The sequence below is a fragment of the Mercenaria mercenaria genome, chromosome 1 (assembly GCF_021730395.1).
Source record: "Mercenaria mercenaria strain notata chromosome 1, MADL_Memer_1, whole genome shotgun sequence".
In the NCBI taxonomy this organism is placed as follows: Eukaryota; Metazoa; Mollusca; class Bivalvia; order Venerida; family Veneridae; genus Mercenaria; species Mercenaria mercenaria.
The window spans coordinates 81,996,985-82,018,063 of NC_069361.1; the positions used below are offsets into that span (position 1 = coordinate 81,996,985).

Genomic DNA, 21,079 nt, shown 5'->3' on the forward strand with positions numbered 1-21,079 from the left:
TGCTCTGCGTAAAAAATGTTTGTAAGCGGCAGCTTCGTAGACGTATTGCCACAGAAAACAGGACGATTTGTATGACTGTATACATTCTATTTCGTCAATATATGAGGTCGCTGATCTATGCAAAAAAACTAATTGTGCCTTGATGTAATGTTGCCCTTTCTTTGTATACACTGGGTTTTTGATAAATGCAGCTTTCGATTTGCTAATATCGTTGGAAATCTTGGATTTTTATGTGATGTATCATTATGTATCATTATGTAATTCAATGAGAAGTTACTGCTACAAATGAGCCGTGCCTTGAGAAAACCAACGTAGTGGGCTTGCGACCAGCATGGATCCAGTCCAGTCTGCGCATCCGCGCAGTCTGGTCAGTATCCATGCTGTCCGCTTTCCAAGCCTATTGCAATTAGAGAACCCGTTAGCGAACAGCATGGATCCTGACCAGACTGCGCGGATGCGCAGGCTGGTCTAGATCCATGCTGGTCGCAAAGCCACTATGTTGGTTTTCTCATGGCGTGGCTCATTTATTGTTTGGTTTAGTTCCAGGATAAATTATTTGAGATTGTGAAAACTTCTTTTGCGTACGCAAATTTATTCAATGCTCGTTTTACAATTGCTTATAGTAGCAAAGTCATAATTTCAATACAAACAGAAATGCAAAATATAGTTAATAAGTGTATTTTAATAATATTTTTTTTGGAATCAGTATTTCTAATGTTTGTTTTTACATGATAATATAACACCTAGTGCTAAATATATCTTATTATTTTGTTATATTAAAAAGATATGTGTAACAATGAACAAAACGTTAGGAGGAAATCAGTGGCGCATTGCACTTCAAGGTCAATGGTCCGGGTTCTATTCCCGGTCGCGGCTGATATCAAGACTATAGTGTTCAGTGCTGGGTTATTTTACTTAAATAGGTACTGTTTACAGCAGTATTGCCCTAGACTATATACTGTGTAAGGTAAATACGACACCTGCTGTGGACACGGCTGAGGTATTTTACAATACTATGTCATTTACAAACAAATCAAATACAATTACGAGCAGCTACATGTTATCTCAAGTCACATTGTCTAAACAATCGTTATAGTTCATGTATTTCATATTTTGACCAATACAGTTGCAAAACATTCAACCAGACTTTATTTTGTTTTGTAGATTCTTTCGAGACACAGCATCTGAACCATGTAAGCTCGAAACTATTGAGGCAGGGGCCTTTGATGGTCTACCGAGGTTAGAAACACTGTAAGTTATATTCTTATTTTAATTGTTATATAACATAGATTTCCATTTCCGCGAATCGGAGCTGTATTTAGTTAAGCAATATATCATCTATTTAATTTCGTAGAGGTTTCCTTCATTTTTGTGAGTTGTTATATTTTATTGTACTAGTACATTTCCTTGTAGTACAAACGTTTATAATATCATAATGTTAAAACGAATATAAAAGTCATAAATTAACATCATACATTGGTCTTGTTTCGATAAATTTATATTCAGTGCGTTATTAGTTATGTTAACGGTCACGTTTGATTGATTTTTAGAATAGGCTTTTTTTCTCATGACTTGCAAAGTAAGTAAGTACAATTATTACCCAAGGATAGATATCAATCAGAAAAATGTGAAAAAGTAGTACTTGATATGTGCTTGGCAATTTGCAACCATGATATATTGTACAAATGTATACTGACATTCTATTGTAAGACAGCGATGTCGTTCTTTATAGTGCACTTGAGTAAAAGATCAATCTTTATCCCACATTTATGTTTTCCCTCACTGGAACTGGTACCCTTTTATGACTTGCGAAAAGGTAAATCTAGCGGATGGACTGGTATGCGTTTTATTTCTGGGAATAAACATGTTTAAACAATTCATGATAGTATTTAATTTGATATATAACACAGCTTAGACGATATTATAAACATTATATTTATTATATTAGCATGGCTTATATACTGGTTTGTCTGCTCGGTCACAAGAAATATAAATATTTGACCAATTCCTGCAGATTTTATAGTTATATCAGTTTATTAATGCCTTATGAGGAATAACGGAAACAACATAACTGACCTTGCCTGTTACCGGACATAAACAAATATTTCGAACCTTCATTCGCACACACAGAAGCAAGGGCATATAAGCTCTGCGTGTTGTTGTTCTTAATGCTTTAATTGTTAATATATTCGATTTTTGACTTGTCTTGTTAGTCGAAATCTTAAAAATCTGCATTTTGCTGATGTCAGTTTCGAAGCGCTAGGCCTTGTAATTCCATGTCCACATAAATCCCTATTTTATAAAGAAATGATTATATTATCTTATTCATAGGAAAAAGAAGGAAAATATAATAACATGGCATTACAATATAAATCTTGTTTCAGGGGAATGATTGGATGCGGACATCTTACATCTATTGGTTCCGGAGTACTCACAACTTTTCAAAATCTTGAAACACTGTAAGTGTCATTATAAGTAGAATTAACTAAAGCTATTAAGCATTAATTCTGACAGAAAAGAGTGCTACTACGCGTGTACCGGGAACGTGAAAAAGCAAGGCTGTCTATTAACAACAAGGAATCGGTAAAACCGAATGATGCTCTCCGATGCATGTGCTTGTCCTAATACGAGGAATAACGTATTAGAAACAAAAACAAAAAAACGGAGATAATAAAAAAAAGAAAATTGAATAATTGGAGATTATTCAAAAACTAGATAAGGTAGAGTTATGGTTCTTTGACACTGCACTTCTCGTCAATGGCCGCTATTATTTTGTGAAGTTTCAATGAAATGCCATAAATACTTTTAAAGTAATGCTTCGGAAAAGCCTTTTTTTGTATAATAAAGGGAGATAATTAAAATAACTAGTTAAATTAGAGTTATGGTTCTTTAACACTGCACTTTCCGTCAACGGCCACTATCATTTTGCGAAGTTTCAATGAAATGCCGTTAATACTTTTCAAGTTCTGCTCCGGACAAGCCTTATTTTGTATAATAAAGGGAGATAATTCAAAAACTAGGTAAGATAGAGTAATGATTCTTTAACATTGCACTTTGTCTTAATGGTTTCTATGATTATGTGAAGTTTTAATCAAATGCCATTAATACTTCTCAAGTTATACTCCGGACAAAAGTGTGACAGGCGGACGAACGGAAGGACGGACAAAGTGGCAACTATATGCTCGCCCTTCGCGGAGCATAAAAAGCTATGTAAAAGTAGTTGGACATGCCTGTATCTAACATTTCTCGATTGACAGTTTATTTTTGTATCTGCACTTAGTCTGCCTTTTTCTTTATGTAGGCATGTGTGTAAGCAAAGAACAATTAGTTTAACTTAATTTATTTTAGCTCATTGTCATGAAAGCTTCAAGCTTATTTAAACCACTCCCGAGTTCGCCTCCTTGAAAAGCCAGTGCTGGTGTCTTATGAGAAGGTGTGATCGTGACCCCAGTATGGCTCCAACCCGCGACCCCCGGTTGAGCCGCCGACACCTTAACCACCAGACCACCGCTCCTCTTAAGTACATTTGAACGTGTTTAAAATGAAAAAAAGTATAAAATATGGTGTAATATATAGCATAAGAAAGAAATTACTGGCTGAATATTTGTTTGTATGTGTGTACTGTATTTATGATACAATTGTGTCTGATCAATTTAACTATAGTTTAAATTTTAAATGAAAAACGTCTGCTTTTGTTTGTTTGTTTGTTTTGGGTTTAACGCCGTTTTTCAACAGTATTTCAGTCATGTAACGGCGGGCAGTTTAACCTAACAGTGTTCCTGATTCTGTACCAGTACAAACCTGTTCTCCGCAAGTAACTGCCAATTCCCCATGAGTCCAAGGTGGAGGACTAAGTATTTCAGACAACTAATGTGTTTATCAAATAGTCACGGAGAACATGCGCCCCGCCCGAGGATCGAACTCGCAGCCCCTCGATCCGTAGACCGACGCTCTTACCTACTGAGCTAAGCGGGCGGGTCGTCTGCTTTTGTAAATTCCATGAACAATTATACCAACTGCAAGCCTTACAAGTTTTACTAACAGTCGTATTAATGACTTGTGCAGTTGCTGAAACGACTAAATTTAAATCTCATTATAATTCCAGACATATATACAGGAGTGGGCTAAAAGCTGTTCCAGATTTGTCACAATTTAGAACACTAAACCCAGATATGAACGGCATTATGATTGAAATGTGAGTATTTATTACATAATAATGAGCATTGCAATAATCAAATGGTTCGATAATATTCTCATTAGAATATAAAACGGAAATCGGTCCAATAGCGTGTGAGTACTTGAGTTACAGTTACACATAAACAGATCAATATGACATTTTACATATCTTTTGATTTGTTAGGTTATGAGTATCTCCCAATAACGGATATATCTATTTTGTAATCATATGAACACCCGCTATCTTAATTTGTTTGTTGTCTAAATATGTAATATAACCCATTAAAGTATAGAAAAATATATGAAATATCAAAGGGTTGTTTCCTGAAAATTGTGAAGAAGAAGAAGATGCCATTAATGCATATTTTATAAAGTGAATAGGACTGATTAACGTTTAGGAAGAAACGCTTTGACGTATAGTTTGGTTCAGGTTTTAATAAATGTCTTATCAGTTTGCATCCTATACTGAAACACGTTACATTTGTTTCCCTAACGTAATTAATGTAACCCTCTACTTAATCAATGATATGCATCTCTATTTAGTCTGACTTTTTAATTAACGTCTTGTACACACTTTCAGTGATTTCCACAACAACCGGATCGCCAAAATACACACAGAGGACTTTTTCGGTGTCAAAACTGATTTGTTGTAAGTGCTTCCTATTACTTTTTCACAGGGTAAACATCCCTTTCAGCACAAATGTACCCAACTGCTATTGAAAAAAGAAGCCCTTTTTTCGTTTCAGTGGTGATGTCCAAAGCTAAATCACTGAATAAAAATAATTGAACATGACGGGAGGATCAGATAATTTGAAGTTATTTGAACTGTGTTGACTGACTTTGAATTTGTTTCGTCAGACTATATTCTTTCTAAATAATGAACTGGTTAGAGAAATTACTCTCTGGAGATAGAAAGTATTGTATAGTTATATTTTAACTACATCACATTACTTGTTGTTGTAGGAAATTAGAAGAGAACCAAATTAAAAAGATAGAAGCGCACGCATTCAGAAACGCCACGATTGTCAGTTTGTGAGTACCTTATTTTATCTTGCAAATATTCGAGTATTTTTCGAATAAAATCTTATTCAGTTCAAGTATTTATCAAGAGGAAAGTAATAATTTTATAGACAGAAATGCATCTTAATGTTTTGAATCTTATATGAACTCCATTTTATATAAAAATCTACATCCACCTCTTTTTATGTTGGGTTTAATGTCGCACCGACACAATTATAGGTCATATTCCCACTTTCCAGCTGTGATGGTAGAAGACCCCAGGTGCCCCTCCTTGCATTATTTCATCACGGCGGGCACATAGGTAGAACCAAGGCTTTCTTCATGAAGTTTTCAACACACTAAGTGAGGCTCGAATCCACATTGGTAAGGGGAAAGTGATTCGGAGTCAGCGACCTTAACCACTTGACCACAGAGCCCCCTACATTCAACTCTACCTGTGCTTTTACGATAATGTAAAATATGTATTTTTGCGGTATTCAACTGGCACTCTTCATTTAGAACCAAATCGGAATGAGGAAATGCGCAAGTATTGTTCTAAACGAAGATGTCCCAGTCTAACTGGACAACTATGCATAATACAATCAATATCACTTTTGTTAGCTCACCTGTCACATAGTGACAAGGTGAGCTTTTGTGATCGCCCTTCGTCCGTCGTCCGTCGTCAGTCCGTGAGTCCGTCCGTCCGTCTGTGCGTCCGTCAACAGTTTCTTGTCTGCACGATAGTGGTTTCATTTATGATTTTATTTTAACCAAACCTGCACACAGCTTGTATCATCATAAGATCTCGGTTCCTTTCTTGAACTGGCCAGATCCCATTATGGGTTCCAGAGTTATGGCCCCTGAAAAGGCCAAAATAAGCTATTTTGAGCTTGTCTGCACAATAGCAGCTTTATTTATGATTTGATTTTTACCAAACTTGCACACACCTTGTATCATCATAAGATTTTGGTTCCTTTCTGGAACTGGCCAGATCCCATGATGGGTTACAGAGTTATGGCCCCTGAAAGGCCCAAAATTAGCTATTTTGAGCTTGTCTGCACAATAGCAGCCTAATTTATGATTTGATTTTTACCAAACTTGCACACAACTTGTATCACCATAAGATCTTGAATCCTTTCTGGAACTGGCCAGATTCCTTTATGGGTTCCACAGTTATGGCCCCTGAAAGGCCCAAAAATAGCTATTTTGAGCTTGTCTGCACAATAGCAGCTTTATGTATGATTTGTTTTTTACCAAACTTGCACACAACTTGTATCACCATTATATCTTGGTTCCTTTCTGGAACTGGCAAGATTCCATTATGGGTTCCAGAGTTATGGTCCCTGAAAGGCCTAAAATTAGCAATTTTGAGCTTGTCTTCACAATAGCAGCTTTATTTATAATTTGATTTTTTCCAAACTTGCACACAACTTGTATCACCATAAGATCTTTGTTTCTTTCTGGAACTGGCAAGATTCCATTATGGGTTCCAGAGTTATGGCCACTGAAGGGGTCAAAATTAGCTATTTTGAGCTTGTCTGCACAATAGCAGCTTCATTTATGATTTGATTTTAACCAAACTTGCACAAAACTTGTGTCACCATAAGATCTTGGTTCCTTTCTTGAACCCGCCAGATCCCTTAATGGGTTCCAGAGTTATGGCCCCTGATAGGGCCGGAATTAGCTATTTTGAGCTTGTCTGCACAAAAGCAGCTTCATTTATGATTTGAATTTAATCAAACTTGCACAAAACTTGTGTCACCAAAAGATCTTGGTTACATTCTTGAACCGGCCAGATCCCATAATGGGTTCCAGAGTTATGGCCCCTGAAAGGGCCAGTATTGGCTATTTTGACCTTGTCTGCACAATAGCAGCTTCATTTATGATTTGATTTTAACCAAACTTGCACACAACTTGTATCACCATAAGATCTCGATTCTTTTTTTATACGCCCACAGGGACGTATTTTGTTATCGCCTCGGTGTCCGTCTGTCTGTCTGTCTGTGTGTTGGTTAGCAATTTCCCTTCCGCTCTGTTACCTTTTGAACCCCTTAATGAATTTCAGAGAAACCTGACACAAATGTTCACACATTGAAAGGATGTGCAGAGCTCATGTTTCGGATGGCTAAATTCAATGTCAAGGTCACACTTGGGGATCAAAGGTCATATGACTTTGTTTTATGTGAATATTGCTCTGCATTTGCGTTGCCTTGCGGTGCTCTTGTTTTTATTTGGAAGATCCTTCTTTTGTTTGCTTACAATATATTTTTTATTACTTCCCTTTTATGTTACTATAAATAGCTTATTTAGTAACTTTTTTATTATTGGCTGTAGGGAAAAACTGAGACCACTTTCCTGTGGTACAACATGGATGGTACGCCAATTTTTAGGTGTATTTTGACATATCTGTACCTTGTAAGAATTTTTTCTTTCTGTTTTTGGCGAAAGCAGTGGTACTCAGGTGAGCGATATAGGGCCATCATGGCCCTCTTGTTCAGTATTGTTTTCATTTTTATGTCATATCAAAAACGTCGAATAGAGTTAACGCTTTCAAAACAATTGATTTTAGTAACGTCTCTTCGTACACATACTTTCGTCCAAACAAATCGAAGTGCGATCTGTATATTAAAATACCGGTCTTATTTTTTAAAATAAAAATGGCTTTCTATATATGAAAATATGGACAGTCATTTTTAAAAGTGGCCCTATGCGCTTAGAGGTTGTTCTAGAGGGATCAGAGATCACACACATACAGTTTCAAGTCATTGGAGTTGTGCTCAATGCAAAAATGTCGGTATAGTAGTCAAAAAGAAGACGTTGCCAACGTACCTAAGCAGAAAGCACAGTCAAATACTGCATTCATTGTAGATAAAGAAAACTTAAGATCAATATAATTATATTGCATTAAAACATTTGTTATTCAATTAACAGTACACACGCTACTAGTAATAACTATTATCAATATATTTTTTTTCAGGTCACTAAACATGAACAGTGATTTGAAAGATATTGATGAAAACGCTTTTGATGACATCACACATCTTAATAAACTGTAAGCATTTTTTACGTATTTGTCGCTGTATCTATATCACATGTAAGGGTATGAAGGGTATTTCTCTGTTGTAGAGAAAATGTGATAGAATATCATCAGTGTTGTAAGGCATTCAGGAAGCTACAGAGGTACATATGTCAAAGAGTGACATAGCTTACTACATGTAATAACCCTGGGCCTTGTAATGGAAATCTGTAACTTTACGGACTGAGTTAACATGCCTCTCTATTTTTCTTTCACTAACCTTTTACGCAAGGTTGATACTATGATAGTCTGATAGTAATACCTTAACTCTGTTCACCTTTAGTAAAACTGATGAAATAAAAACACCAAATAGTGTTTTCCTTTTAATCTTTTCTTTGATGATTGAATATAATATATAGTTTTGATAACTGTTTGTGTTATTTTTGTATATTTTCAGTGACTTGTCACACACAAAAATATCAAGTCTTCCTACTAAAGGTCTCAGTGAATTGCGGCATCTAATCCTTAAAGTGACGCCCTCATTGAAACATTTTCCATCAGTACTAGAATTCAGAAAAATTGAACGAGCAGAACTGACGTACCCACATCATTGCTGCGCTTTCATAAATCCAGAAAAACAAAATCCTTCGGCCTGGAAAGCTAAACAAGCTCAGGAAATGATCAACAAAGCATGTGCACTTTCTACATCCCCTTCGCCCACTACTCCAGGTATACTAAAACCATCATCTCTTCCATCAGATACGAAAGATATCAACAAATTCGGTGACATATTGGACAGAGAAACATCTCGACAAAACCGTGAAAAACGTCAAAGTTTCGATGGATTCGGAGATATTGTAAAACTGTTAAATGATACAGACACTGAATCAGGCACTGGCTTTTCGTCTTCTGACCTTTTTGGGAATTTTAAACCACCTAGCGGTATGAATGACAAAAATGTAGGGTCAGCAATACACAATGTAATGTTTCATAAGTCGACAGTGTCTATAAATGAAAACTTGACCCAAAGAGCAGACTGTGGAGAAATTTACATATATAACAGAAATGTTGCATGTACTCCTGAACCAGACGCATTTAATCCATGCGAGGATGTTATGGGATATGAATGGCTAAGAGTTACTGTGTGGTTTGTGCTCCTAGCTGCCTTATTAGGAAATAGCGTTGTACTAATCGTACTCACGTCAAGCCGTGGAAAATTCACCGTTCCAAAATTTCTTATGTGCAATTTAGCGTTTGCTGATTTTATTATGGGAGTATACTTAATTCTTCTTGCTTCTATAGATGTTCGTACTTTGGGCGAATATTTTAATCACGCTGTTAAATGGCAGAATGAGGGAGGATGTCAAGCGGCCGGTTTTCTTTCAGTGTTTTCCAGTGAATTATCTGTGTTTACATTAACAATTTTAACACTTGAGAGATGGTATGCAATTAGCCATGCTATTCATCTTAACAAACGATTAAAACTCAGACAGTCAGTTGCACTTATGATTCTTGGCTATACATTTGCTTCTGTTCTTGCACTTTTACCGCTTGTTGGAATAAGCAGCTACGGTAATGTCAGTATTTGCCTCCCAATGAGGGCAGAGAGTGGAGTCGATATTGGATATATTGTGTCACTTCTGATCATGAACGGCATTATGTTCCTTGCTATCTGTTTTTGTTACATCAGTATGTTTTTAAAAGTGAAGGGCAGTGCAAGTACCCGTAGAAGCAACGATGCCACAATAGCAAAACGCATGTCATTATTAGTTTTCACAAATTTTGCTTGTTGGGCACCAATTGCTTTTTTTGGACTTACGGCATCCGCTGGGGTGCCGCTTATTGATATCACTAACTCAAAAATTTTACTTGTGTTCTTTTATCCGCTTAATTCTTGTGCAAACCCATTTCTATATGCGATCCTAACTAAGCAGTTTAGGAAGGATGTTTTCATTTTATTAGGGAAGTTTGGAATTTGTGTTGAAAGGGCTAATATGTACCGTGGTACTATGACATCAAGAACTTTATCTAACTCGCGTGGGCACAAAGACTCAACTTCACATCGAATACATAGACGTTCTGAGTCGGTTCTAACACATATAAGCGGAACTAATCAAAATTCAAAGTACTGTGTAAATGGTATACCAAAAGTTCACCCAAGTCATCGCGAGTCGTCAGAGGCCCAACCATTTATAGAAAGAAAGAGCCACATTGATCGGGCTGCCGAATTTGCCAATAAAGAACCGATGCTGGCGGGAGAAGATGTCATTTTAGACTCATGGGATAACAGTGAGTCCAATGAAATGCAGAAACCACCTAATCCGAGGTACATCCGTAGCGTAAGCGATTATGTTTCATTAAATGCTAAGAAACTACCAGATAAACATCATTCAAGAACAAGAGCTAGTATAGACACATTTTTCAGTAGCAGTACTGATACAACATATGTCAGTGACAACTCACATTCTCAAGACGACGTTTGGCAGATACGGAAGGACTGCCTTGAACAGAGAAATATGGTGAAAGATAAAGATATTGAAACATCGGTGATAGATTCAAAAAATTCGTATCCTGTTTTTCCCGTGGACGAAGATGTAAGTTTCTCTCAACAAAATTGTTACACAGTGTCAGCTGATTTAGATGAAAGCGATGCATATCAACGCGCTATACGGGAAGAAACAGTCTCTAAAAACGGAGACAACAAAGTTTTAATAAAATCATTAAGTAAACCTGTAAATAGTACCTTTCATGAACTTAGATCTAGATTTCGTCGAAGCCCTTCGCTGAGCAGCCTAGATGAGACGAATGAAATGCGTTTGCTGGCAAATACGCAGATAGACAGAACTTGCGATTACGAGGAAAAGAACACTGAAATGATGTCTGGCGATGTATAAGAGATGGATGGCAAACGAAAGACGACAGACATAATAAAATGTAAATACTTCTCGTGTTTAAGTCACATTATTTTGTGAATGAGTGGTGAATGAATACAAACTGGCCAGATGAAACCTACCATGTGTAATAGTCATTGTATCAAGTGAATTTTATACCGATAAAATGGTATTTAACATCGGGAACTACAAAGTTTTTATAGAAACTGATTCCATATAGTGTCACACTACAAAAAAATGATGTACAGAAATATATCTGCTATAAACAAGCTTGACATTTACATTTTCGATTTTCTACGCAAGCATCTTAAATTTCCTTTAGACATACACTCAGCAAAACCTATAACGCCTTTTCAACATTTCTTGCAATATCTCATATATTACAATTAATATATTTATAAAATTTGTCGTATGTTTAGAAGAAAATGTTTTAGATACAAAAATGTAGTAAAATGTCAACAGAATTTGAACAGGCAAAGATATCTTTTTAACTGATTTTACAACCTTAACCTAATTCTAAGAAGTCGCAGCAATACGCATAAATATGTATTATTAGCAAAAAAAAACGCCTTTCATCATAGGGTAGGAAATCACGAAATGGTGAACAAATCCTGTTATGTCTTACAAAAAATTAAGTGTTGCTTGATATTAGATAATACTTTAGAACAAACTTTAATATCTACCACTCAGTAAATACTGCGAAACATTCAGATATATATGTAAAAAGTTGTAATATGTACAAGTTAAGAAATGAATCGATTCTGTTAATATTTGACGACATATTTATCTAAACGTGTTAGAAATTAAATAAATGTGCTACTGTAGTGAGAAAAAAATTTCAAAAATTATTTGAGGGTAAGATTAGCTATATGAGCCGCACCATGAGAAAACCAACATAGTGCGTTTGCGACCAGTATGGATCCAGACCTGCCTGCGCATCCGCGCAGTCTGATCAGGATCCATGCTGTTCGCTTTCAAAACCTATCCGTTAGCGAACAGCCTGGATCCATGCTGGTCGCAAACGCACTATGTTGGTTTTCCCATGGTGCGGCTCATATTTTTCTTTTCTCTCATTCGAAAGCTACTTAACGCGAGACATTTTTGTACATAATGAACAAAAGCATGCAATTTGCCCTGTTTATAAAGTTGTTTCACACTGGTGAAAGAATAAATATTAAGATGAAATATTTATTTAAGATATAAACTGCAGTTCCGAGATTCTCATTTGTGAATAAAATATAGTAGAAAATACTAACCAGTGGAGTGTTGGGACCTGTGGATTGCTACGCCATGTGACTTCATTAATACCTGTAAACATACGTGCCATATAAATTTATTGTAACGAATGCAGAATCAATGTAAATATTCTCAAATATATGGCATTGAAATTAAATTTGTTAACGTCATATTAACATAACATGATTATTATGTGACTTTCATACTTGACCTTACATTAAAATAAGAACATATTCTAAAAGATGCGTATAAGTGACATGTTACTTAATTATGTAATTGTGTTTTGTATCTGTCATTGACACCTATTTGCTCATATTGTTGCAGGCTGATTTTTTATTCTGTCGTCAGTTGAAATTTCAAAACTATACCTCTGTGTGTTTTAGCAATCAGCGCAAATCAAAAGATAAACACAATATGTTCGAAATATTTCTTTGTTTAAAATATTCTCAAAATGTTTAGTAATATTATATGAATATATAATATTAAATGTTTTTTTTTTTATAAGATTCAGCTATAATTTGATTTACCATTAATAACATTATCATATATTACATATTCGTCTTGTGGTTGTGAATCATGATCTGACATACTTTTGTCAATCATTTCTGAAATGCCTAAATTGTGATTGAATAATGTAGATTGGATAGTTTCCGCGTCACATTTATTTTGTTATTTAACAGCCTTTATACGTTTTATATAACAAATGTTTGATGTTGTTACAGAGTGGGAGATACTGGCAAAAACAACAACAAAGAACCAGTAGGAACAGCCATGTTCCAAGAAAGCATACTAGGTAGTTTTATGCATGCAAGAATATACACATAGATGTACGCTGACAAAGTAAAATATACAATATAAATGGTGACAAAACAAGCAAATAAAGGATCATCTTGGAACGGCCAGTGGCGAAAACGCCACTAGGGAAGGGTTGAAACTGGATAATGGTAAGCACCAAAAACCCATATATCTCTATTAAGGGCACGACCAAACAGAAGACAAATACTGGGCTTTTGAATTTTCATGACTGGTTTCTTCAGATACAATCAAGGGCCGCATCTACACTCAGTTGCGTCTAAAACAAGTTGAACCATAATCTCTTTTGATAAAACATTGAATACAGCTGCAAACTTGTACAGAACCTCAGTAAATTATATCCCTTACATAAACGCATAAAGGTTTGTGATATCATGGCAGTTAAACTTTTTAACTGGCAAGACGCCGATACTATCTGAACTACAATATATATTAAAAAGATGCGATACGAACATATCTTCAAAGTAATATATTGTATGTATTGTGGATAATGCTTATTGTAAATATATTTATCGTAGTTGTCAAATATACAGTATACGTGTATGTTGATGTAGTGCCTTGTCGTTTAGGCTCTTCACATATGAATAATTCCAGGAATGATGGGAAGAAAAGAAGTACAATTTCCTTGTTTCTTCTGTAGACAGGGACAGAAATAAACACATTTGTCTTAGTAGGACAAACGTGTCTTAAAAGTACATCGACACAGACACACGTAATAATTACACGTATTATTTACGCTTTTAACGCACGTTTCGTTCACAACATTAATAGTACTGTTCTGGATCCACTACTCCCGTAATTAATAAATTAGGATTTAGAGCCTTCATTTAACATGGAGACAAGGACAATATGTTCATCACAATATATCGATATCAGTAGCTCAAAAATATTGTCATTCAGTCAAAAGCATATTCAACTCATTAGTGGCATTGTCGCTAAGTAAATGTATGAGATATCAAAAACACAAATTGAACACGTTATCGTTTCATATTTTAATTCAACACATTACGTGAATTATGTTCTAGTACTTATCTACGTTGTGACCTTTACAAAAACATGATATATTGACTTCTGACATTGACAATCTATGTAAATAAATGTGATTTTATTATTGTTATCACGTTTCATGATACATGGTATATTCCATTCTTTTGTCTGTGTTCAGTAAATTTGTTCTAAATGAAGTATTGTTTTGATTAACTTGAGTTATTTTTATTTCTGCCCAACATGATTTACAGTTCATAAAAGTTTTAGTGAGGGAAACATCGAAGAACAACGAGACCTAATTTACGAACGTTTCTTTTCATAGATAGATAAATCGTCTTGATGGAGTGAAATATGCTTGCAAATAATTGTCTAGAAAACGTGTATATGCCTTTATATCAACTCGGGCATTGACTTTCACGCCATGAAGTGTTGTCCCGGCAAGGTTGCGACAATATGGAATAGAGTCTTTGAAGAATTTCTGAACGCCGTCAACAACATTTTCAGACGTTACCTAGCTCCAAGTTAAGGGAAGATAACGTTACATTATCCAGTAGACCTCTACATTCCAGTATTGGTGTTCATTTAGTCCACTGTAACTTGGCAAATGTCGAAATTTCCATTAACTCCATCAACGGGTTTTGTCATTTTGAGTTCAAGACAAATAAATCAAGGAGAGCAGCTTTAAGAATTAGTTTAGTTTTTAAGAAACAGTTTCATAGCATGGTAGATTCAAAATATTCCAGTTTCTCTAGCCTGATTAAAGTACAATGCAAATAAAATGAAAAATTATAGGTAAATAGTTAATTGCCCATTACTGGGACGTATTTTTGACCAAAGGGGTCTATTCATTCATAACAGAGGTCCGGTATTTGTACCTTTCAGCAGCGCTCTCATGATCAAACTCATTTAAACCCAACCTGGAATTATTTTTATTGGTTGCGTTATATGTTAATAGATACTGTTTTATGTATATATTTAATAAAAACATATTCAAAAAACATCTAGTATGTACAACATGGCTGGCAACAATCTGTTTTCATCTAGTTAAAACTATTTTTGATTAAGTAAACACTTGATCATCAGTGGCCGTACAGTCTAAACATGCTTTTCGTCAACACAGCACAATTGCAACGATAATGATGGCTCAAATTTCAGGAGCGTTAAATATACGTTTGTATATATATACTGAGTACTGATACGTAGTGAATTCCTTGCATTGTTCACAAGGAAAGATTATTAACAGTTAAGGAGAACAAAATCTGGGCTAAAGAACACCTCTGAACACCTCTGAACAGAGACCTCATGGTTCTAAAACACCCCTGGCTGCATCCTATCGTAACATTTACAGTATTTTAACCTGTACATAAAAAACTGCCAATAAAGACTTTCTTTTTTCTTCCAGGGGCAGTGTTTATAGACAGGAATCAGCCATTAGTAGTCGTGTAAAAATATTATTTCAAAACGTTTTTGGGAATACAATGGAAGGTTATATTACACAACAAAAAAAATAAATTCAAAATGGCTTTAAGATACAAATGGTCACGTAAGGTCTGAATGATGTACTGTGCAGTCATTTATACAACAGACAATCTATATCAATCTTTCGTTGAATGATTTTCGTTCTTCTGTAAAAGAATATTAATCTAAATTGAAGTATTAGTCTGCAAAACTTTGGAACGCTGCCAAAAGTGATGTTTATTTATTCTTAAATTTAGAGTTATGTGCTATTTGTATTAAACGCTTTATAGAAATCACAACAATTCAATACTTGTTAAGATATTACATTTCAAATTTAGAAACAAGTCTTGTATCAAAAGTGCCATAGCAATGGGAAAAATCACAGGTACCCTGCTGCTGGAAATAAAGCTGCTGTGTTGACTACCCGCCGTGATTTGACCGTTATTTCTCCTATTTGAAATTCTTTACATTTATGTTCACCAAATAAACCACAGCTTTCGAATTAAATGCTTCTTTAAAATATTAAGAATTTGCCGATGATATTAAAAAATGACAAGGTAGTCTTGACGCCATTTTTTCAACCAACGGAAGTGGATGGAATCCGGCTTCCGACTTCATCTCAGTGTTGTTATATTTTCTGGTCCTTCGGAGTCATTGATTTCAACTCATTTAGATTTGAAGATTGAATACTGCTTAAGCCGGTGCTAGGGGGCGTGGGCAGTGTTGCATTTTCCATTACTGCCCATGAACAGACTCAATCAAACCGAGTCTGCAATTTTCACTGTTGCATTGTTCTCGATGCTTCCGAGGGATCTAATTTCCAGATTTTATTTGCAATGAAAACAACAAAATCCGCAAGGCCAGGTAAAAAGAGCGAGATTCCGGGCGTGCGCATGTGCTTTCACTTCCGAGCCGGGTTCAATCTAATTCCGTTGGTTGAAAAAATGGCGTCAGGACTACCTTGTCATTTTTTTATATCACTCGAAAATTCTGGATATTGTAAAAAGGCATTCAAATCGAGTGTTGTTGGTTATTTGGTGACTGTTTATGTAAAGAATTTCAAATAGGAGAAACGATGGCTGTATTTCCAGCAGCAAGGTACTTGTGGGAAAAATAAAAGTAAATTTGATTCTTTTTAATTCTAGCAGAATTTTAATCAATTGTATATACATAATTATTTCACTGCAAAATAAATCAAATATCCAATAACCTAGGATTCCAAGATCCTAAAAGACGTTACCTCTCAGCAGATGCATTGTTTCTTTTATCAGCGATACAGTCATCGCATCCATAATAATTCTATTTTCAGAAAGTCGTATTTTTTGCATCGTTAGAAATGAAGGTGTCTAGACACATTTGTTAATAAACAATACAGTCCGGACTTGCGATTTTTCCAGACATCAGAAGTTCAAAACCATTAAATTGTTGACAGCTCGACAAAAAATAACTGCTTTTCCTATATGATTGTCCCAGGATGAGTAAAATGTGCAGCCAGATCGGGACTCGAACCCGGGGCCTCGGATTAGTTTAGTTTTTAAAGTATTAGACCTGCAATAAAGTACCTCCTTTTTGAAGGGTATTCAATTCCTACAATAAACCTACTTTGACTGAAATGTTTCGAGGTGCGTAGGTTCAAGCCCTATTTGGACCAAATTTTATTTTCTATATTTTCACTTTTTTAGTAAATTTTTACTTTTTTCAAGACATTATTGATTTATTGTACAAAAGTGGAAATTTTTTGATAAGCAATTTCTTGCTACTCAAAGTGTATTTACCTCTGAAACAGAAGTGGCAGAGTTAGACATCTGTAAAAATACTGAGTTACATGCGGTAAAAGTTCTCTATTTTGCCTTTACTCTTTACATTACATATTGTGGAAGAAATGAAGGTAGGTTTTACTTCTGCCAAGATTATTTTTGAATGAAGTGAGCAAAATTTAAAACAGTCCCACAGGGCTCAACCATAATTTTTCAATGTTGGAGTTAGAATTCTGTCTCATTAAATTTGTTTACTTGAGGCACCCTAGAAAAAAAATGATATTGACAGTTTTATTTTGTGCTTTATTATTGTTTACCAATAGTTTGGTGTTTCTTTTATCAAAATTAATAGTACAATGAATTCTCTGCAAACGCTCTGGACAGTGACCATCGCTTTGCAATTTGTCTCTACTCGAGTTTGAGGAAATACCAGAAATTATACAAAATTTATAAAAAAAAAAAAAAACGGCACGGGAAAAGCTGTTTAAAAGTTGCAACACAATGCAAAACACAGTCAACTTTAAGAATATACCTAGCAAATACCATTTTTTAAACATTACTATTAGGGGTCCAATACCTTAAGAAACAATTTCACAGCATGGTAGGTTAAAAATATTCGAGTGTCTCTAACCTGATTAAAGTAGAATGCAAATAAAATGTGACATAGATAACTTTCAAATTGCCCATTACTGTGACTTAGAGTGTTTGTGACACAAGCGGTCTCTTCGTTTATAACAGAGGTCCAGTTTTTGTACTCGTCTAAACCCAACCTGGTATCATTATGATTGGTTGCGTTATATGTTTAAAGATACTGTTTCATGTATATAGTTAAAACAAAAAATATTCAAGAAACATTTAGTATGCACAACATGACTGGCAACAATCTGTTTTCAACAAGTTAAAATATATGTTTCACTAAGTAAACACTTGGCCATCAGTGGCCGTATAGTCTAAACATGCTTTTCATCAACACAACAAAATTGCAATGATACTGATGGCTCAAAATTCAGAAGCGTTATATATACATTTGTATTATACTGAGTAATGATACGTAGTGAATTCATTGCATTGTTGGCAAGGAAATATAATGCACAGTAAAGGAGATAGGAGATCAAACAAACATGCGCTACAGACTCGGAACAGAGACCACATGGCTCTAAACACCGCTGGCTTCATTTCCTATCTTAACATTTACAGTATTTTAACCTGTACATAAAAACCTGCCTTGTTTCTCCCAAGGACAGTGTTTATAGACAGGAATCAGCCACCAGTAGTCTAAAATATCATTTCCAAACGTATTTGAGGGTACAATGGAAGGTTATTTTACAAAACGAATAAATTGAAAATGGCATTTTAGATACAAATGGTCACGTAAGGTCTGAATGATGCACTGTGCAGTCATTTATAAAACAGACAATCAACAGAAATCTGTCATTGAATGATTTGCGTTCTTATAATAGTCTGCAAAACTTGGAACGCTGCCAAAAGTGTTGTTTGTTTATTGTTAAATGTAGAGGTTCGTGCCATTTGTATCAAACGCTTTATACTAATCGCAACAATGCCATACATCAGACACCCGGCTTTTGACACAAGTATCAAAGTAATGGAAAAAATTACGAAGAGTAGGTAATAAAATTCAATGTCCTTTATTAGTTACTTAAAAAAGTACGAACTTTTCCTGACCTTTTCTTAATGTTGTCTTTTATGTTTAAAGTACACGTGTCTTTAGACACTGATTATAATCTTAACATTAGCTACAGTGCATTGGACGTGTACATGCCGCCTTATTGGATAGCTAATGAGATTAATGCAATATTGTCGAAATCATCTTTGCTCTCGGAAACATAATGGAAATTCTTTAATATAATATTTCATCATGAGAAAACTGCTTATTTTACTGCAAAATAAATCAAATATCTAATAATCTAGGAATCCAAGGCAAACATAGTCTAAAAGACACCGGATCTCAGCTGCTATAAGTGATACAGTCATCACATCCATAACAATTCCATTTTCAGACGGTCGTATTTTGCATCGTTAGAAATGAAGGTGTCTAGACACATTTGTTAATAAACATGATAGTCATTCCAGACATCAAAAGTTCAAAATGAATACTGTATTGCATTTTTACAAAGTGAAGCGGTCCAGCCTACTTTTTGTACAAATCCGCAGACAGTCATTTGCACAAGAAACCATGATTTTCCAGATTTTTTTACCCCTTTCTCTTCATTTACATCAGATCTATAAAATTTGGCTACTTTCAGAAGCTCAGAATATCTATTTACAATCAAATCCATCATGAAATGAGGGACCTCTTTTCTCTCGGATACACTTCCTTTAGTTGGGTAACGAAGGGCAGATAACTGTACCTTGTTACCTTATGTCTTTTCCGCAAACTGGTTGTCTGCATGAGTAATATGAGTAAAAGAGCACCCCAAATCAATTACAGAAAACCGTAAACCGTGCCAACATGTTAGTTTCTTTTATTTCTTTTTTAAATTTGAAAATGTAACTATATGCAATTGATAAATATTTTTTTTAAACAGTAAGGAAGTGTAAAGGCCGTCAAGTTTCTGTGCGGAGTGCAAAAACAAAAAAAAAAAGAAAACAAAATGACATTGACATCGCAGGTGCACGGCCTTTAGGTCTTTAGTGGGTACGTCATACAATTCCTGTCGTCTGTTCGCGAAGTTTACATAAAACTCAAATCTGTATTCACTTTGACGTAACGTCAAAAGTTGCAACCCATTAGTGTAACATAAAAACGACGTCAAAATCATGAAAAATCATTAGTTTACACATGATAAAAACGGGACGTCTAAATGCTATTATTTCATTTCAGGCATATTTTTGTTTTATGTTATATTATAAAAAACAATGCATTCTTATAATAAAGTGTACATTTAAATGTAAAAAACATTTTAACAGTACAATTAATACATTTTATAACATCTGAATGTTAAAGAACATTTTTCTGTCTCGTAAGATTTTGTGTTTCTTTATAACTGTGAGATTTCACCCACAATGTCAAGAATGGTTTCGTGTAAATAAACCGGTAACGAAATAGAGTGTTTGCAATCAATTTCTTTAATAACACACATTACTAAACTTGAAGTAGTGCGCATTTTTTTTTTTTTCATTATCATCTTGTATGACAGAGATCCTGTTTTTGGATAGTAAAGACCGCGGTAATAATCTGAAATATACATATCAATTTTTCTGGTTCTCTTTGAAAATCCACTTTTTTAAACAAATGGCAGACCTATCTATCATTGTAGGGATATTCATTGGATTTTGCCGTTATTGAATTAATAGAAGACAGAATAAAACGTATCTTGACGTTAATTTCTTTTGACGTTAGTTTTTTAAAGTGTGACAATTTTAAGAACTCATTCATCCGTAAATAAAAATATCATCTTTGAAAGCATTTTCAAAATTAGACTTTCATTTTACAGAGAAAAGTAAGCGAAATTGATCAAACTTGTTAAAATACAAAAAAGAAAACAGTATTTTTTGTTATCGCAGTTTACAAAACATGGTTAATTTTTTATATGTTTAATAATTGAAAACGTGACAATTTTAAGAACTTGTATTCCTGTAACTACAAACAAAGAAAAGGCTAATTTTTAGCTTAGCGTTGCTTATACAGATACTGTGAAAACAGCGAAGTAAAATAATCTGAAAATAGTTAGATTTTATCACATTATGATTTTTTCTCAGCATTTTATAGCTCAACATGTCTTAAT

At 34.7% G+C, this 21,079-nt stretch overlaps 1 protein-coding gene across 4 annotated transcripts in view; it reads left to right on the plus strand.

Annotated features, from left to right (window-relative positions):
- The window catches only part of LOC123532311 (thyrotropin receptor-like), a 79,035-nt gene extending 67,484 nt beyond the window's left edge, over window positions 1-11,551 (plus strand). For all 4 annotated transcript variants that reach the window (XM_053552504.1, XM_045313722.2, XM_053552512.1 and 1 more), the window contains exons 3-9: window positions 1,165-1,251; window positions 2,385-2,459; window positions 4,106-4,195; window positions 4,757-4,825; window positions 5,140-5,208; window positions 8,153-8,227; window positions 8,649-11,551. In XM_053552504.1, the coding sequence (XP_053408479.1) occupies window positions 1,165-1,251; window positions 2,385-2,459; window positions 4,106-4,195; window positions 4,757-4,825; window positions 5,140-5,208; window positions 8,153-8,227; window positions 8,649-11,085 (2,902 nt within the window). In that variant the 3' untranslated portion in view covers window positions 11,086-11,551. The remainder of the gene's footprint in view (window positions 1-1,164; window positions 1,252-2,384; window positions 2,460-4,105; window positions 4,196-4,756; window positions 4,826-5,139; window positions 5,209-8,152; window positions 8,228-8,648) is intronic.
- The last annotated feature ends 9,528 nt before the right edge of the window (window positions 11,552-21,079 follow it).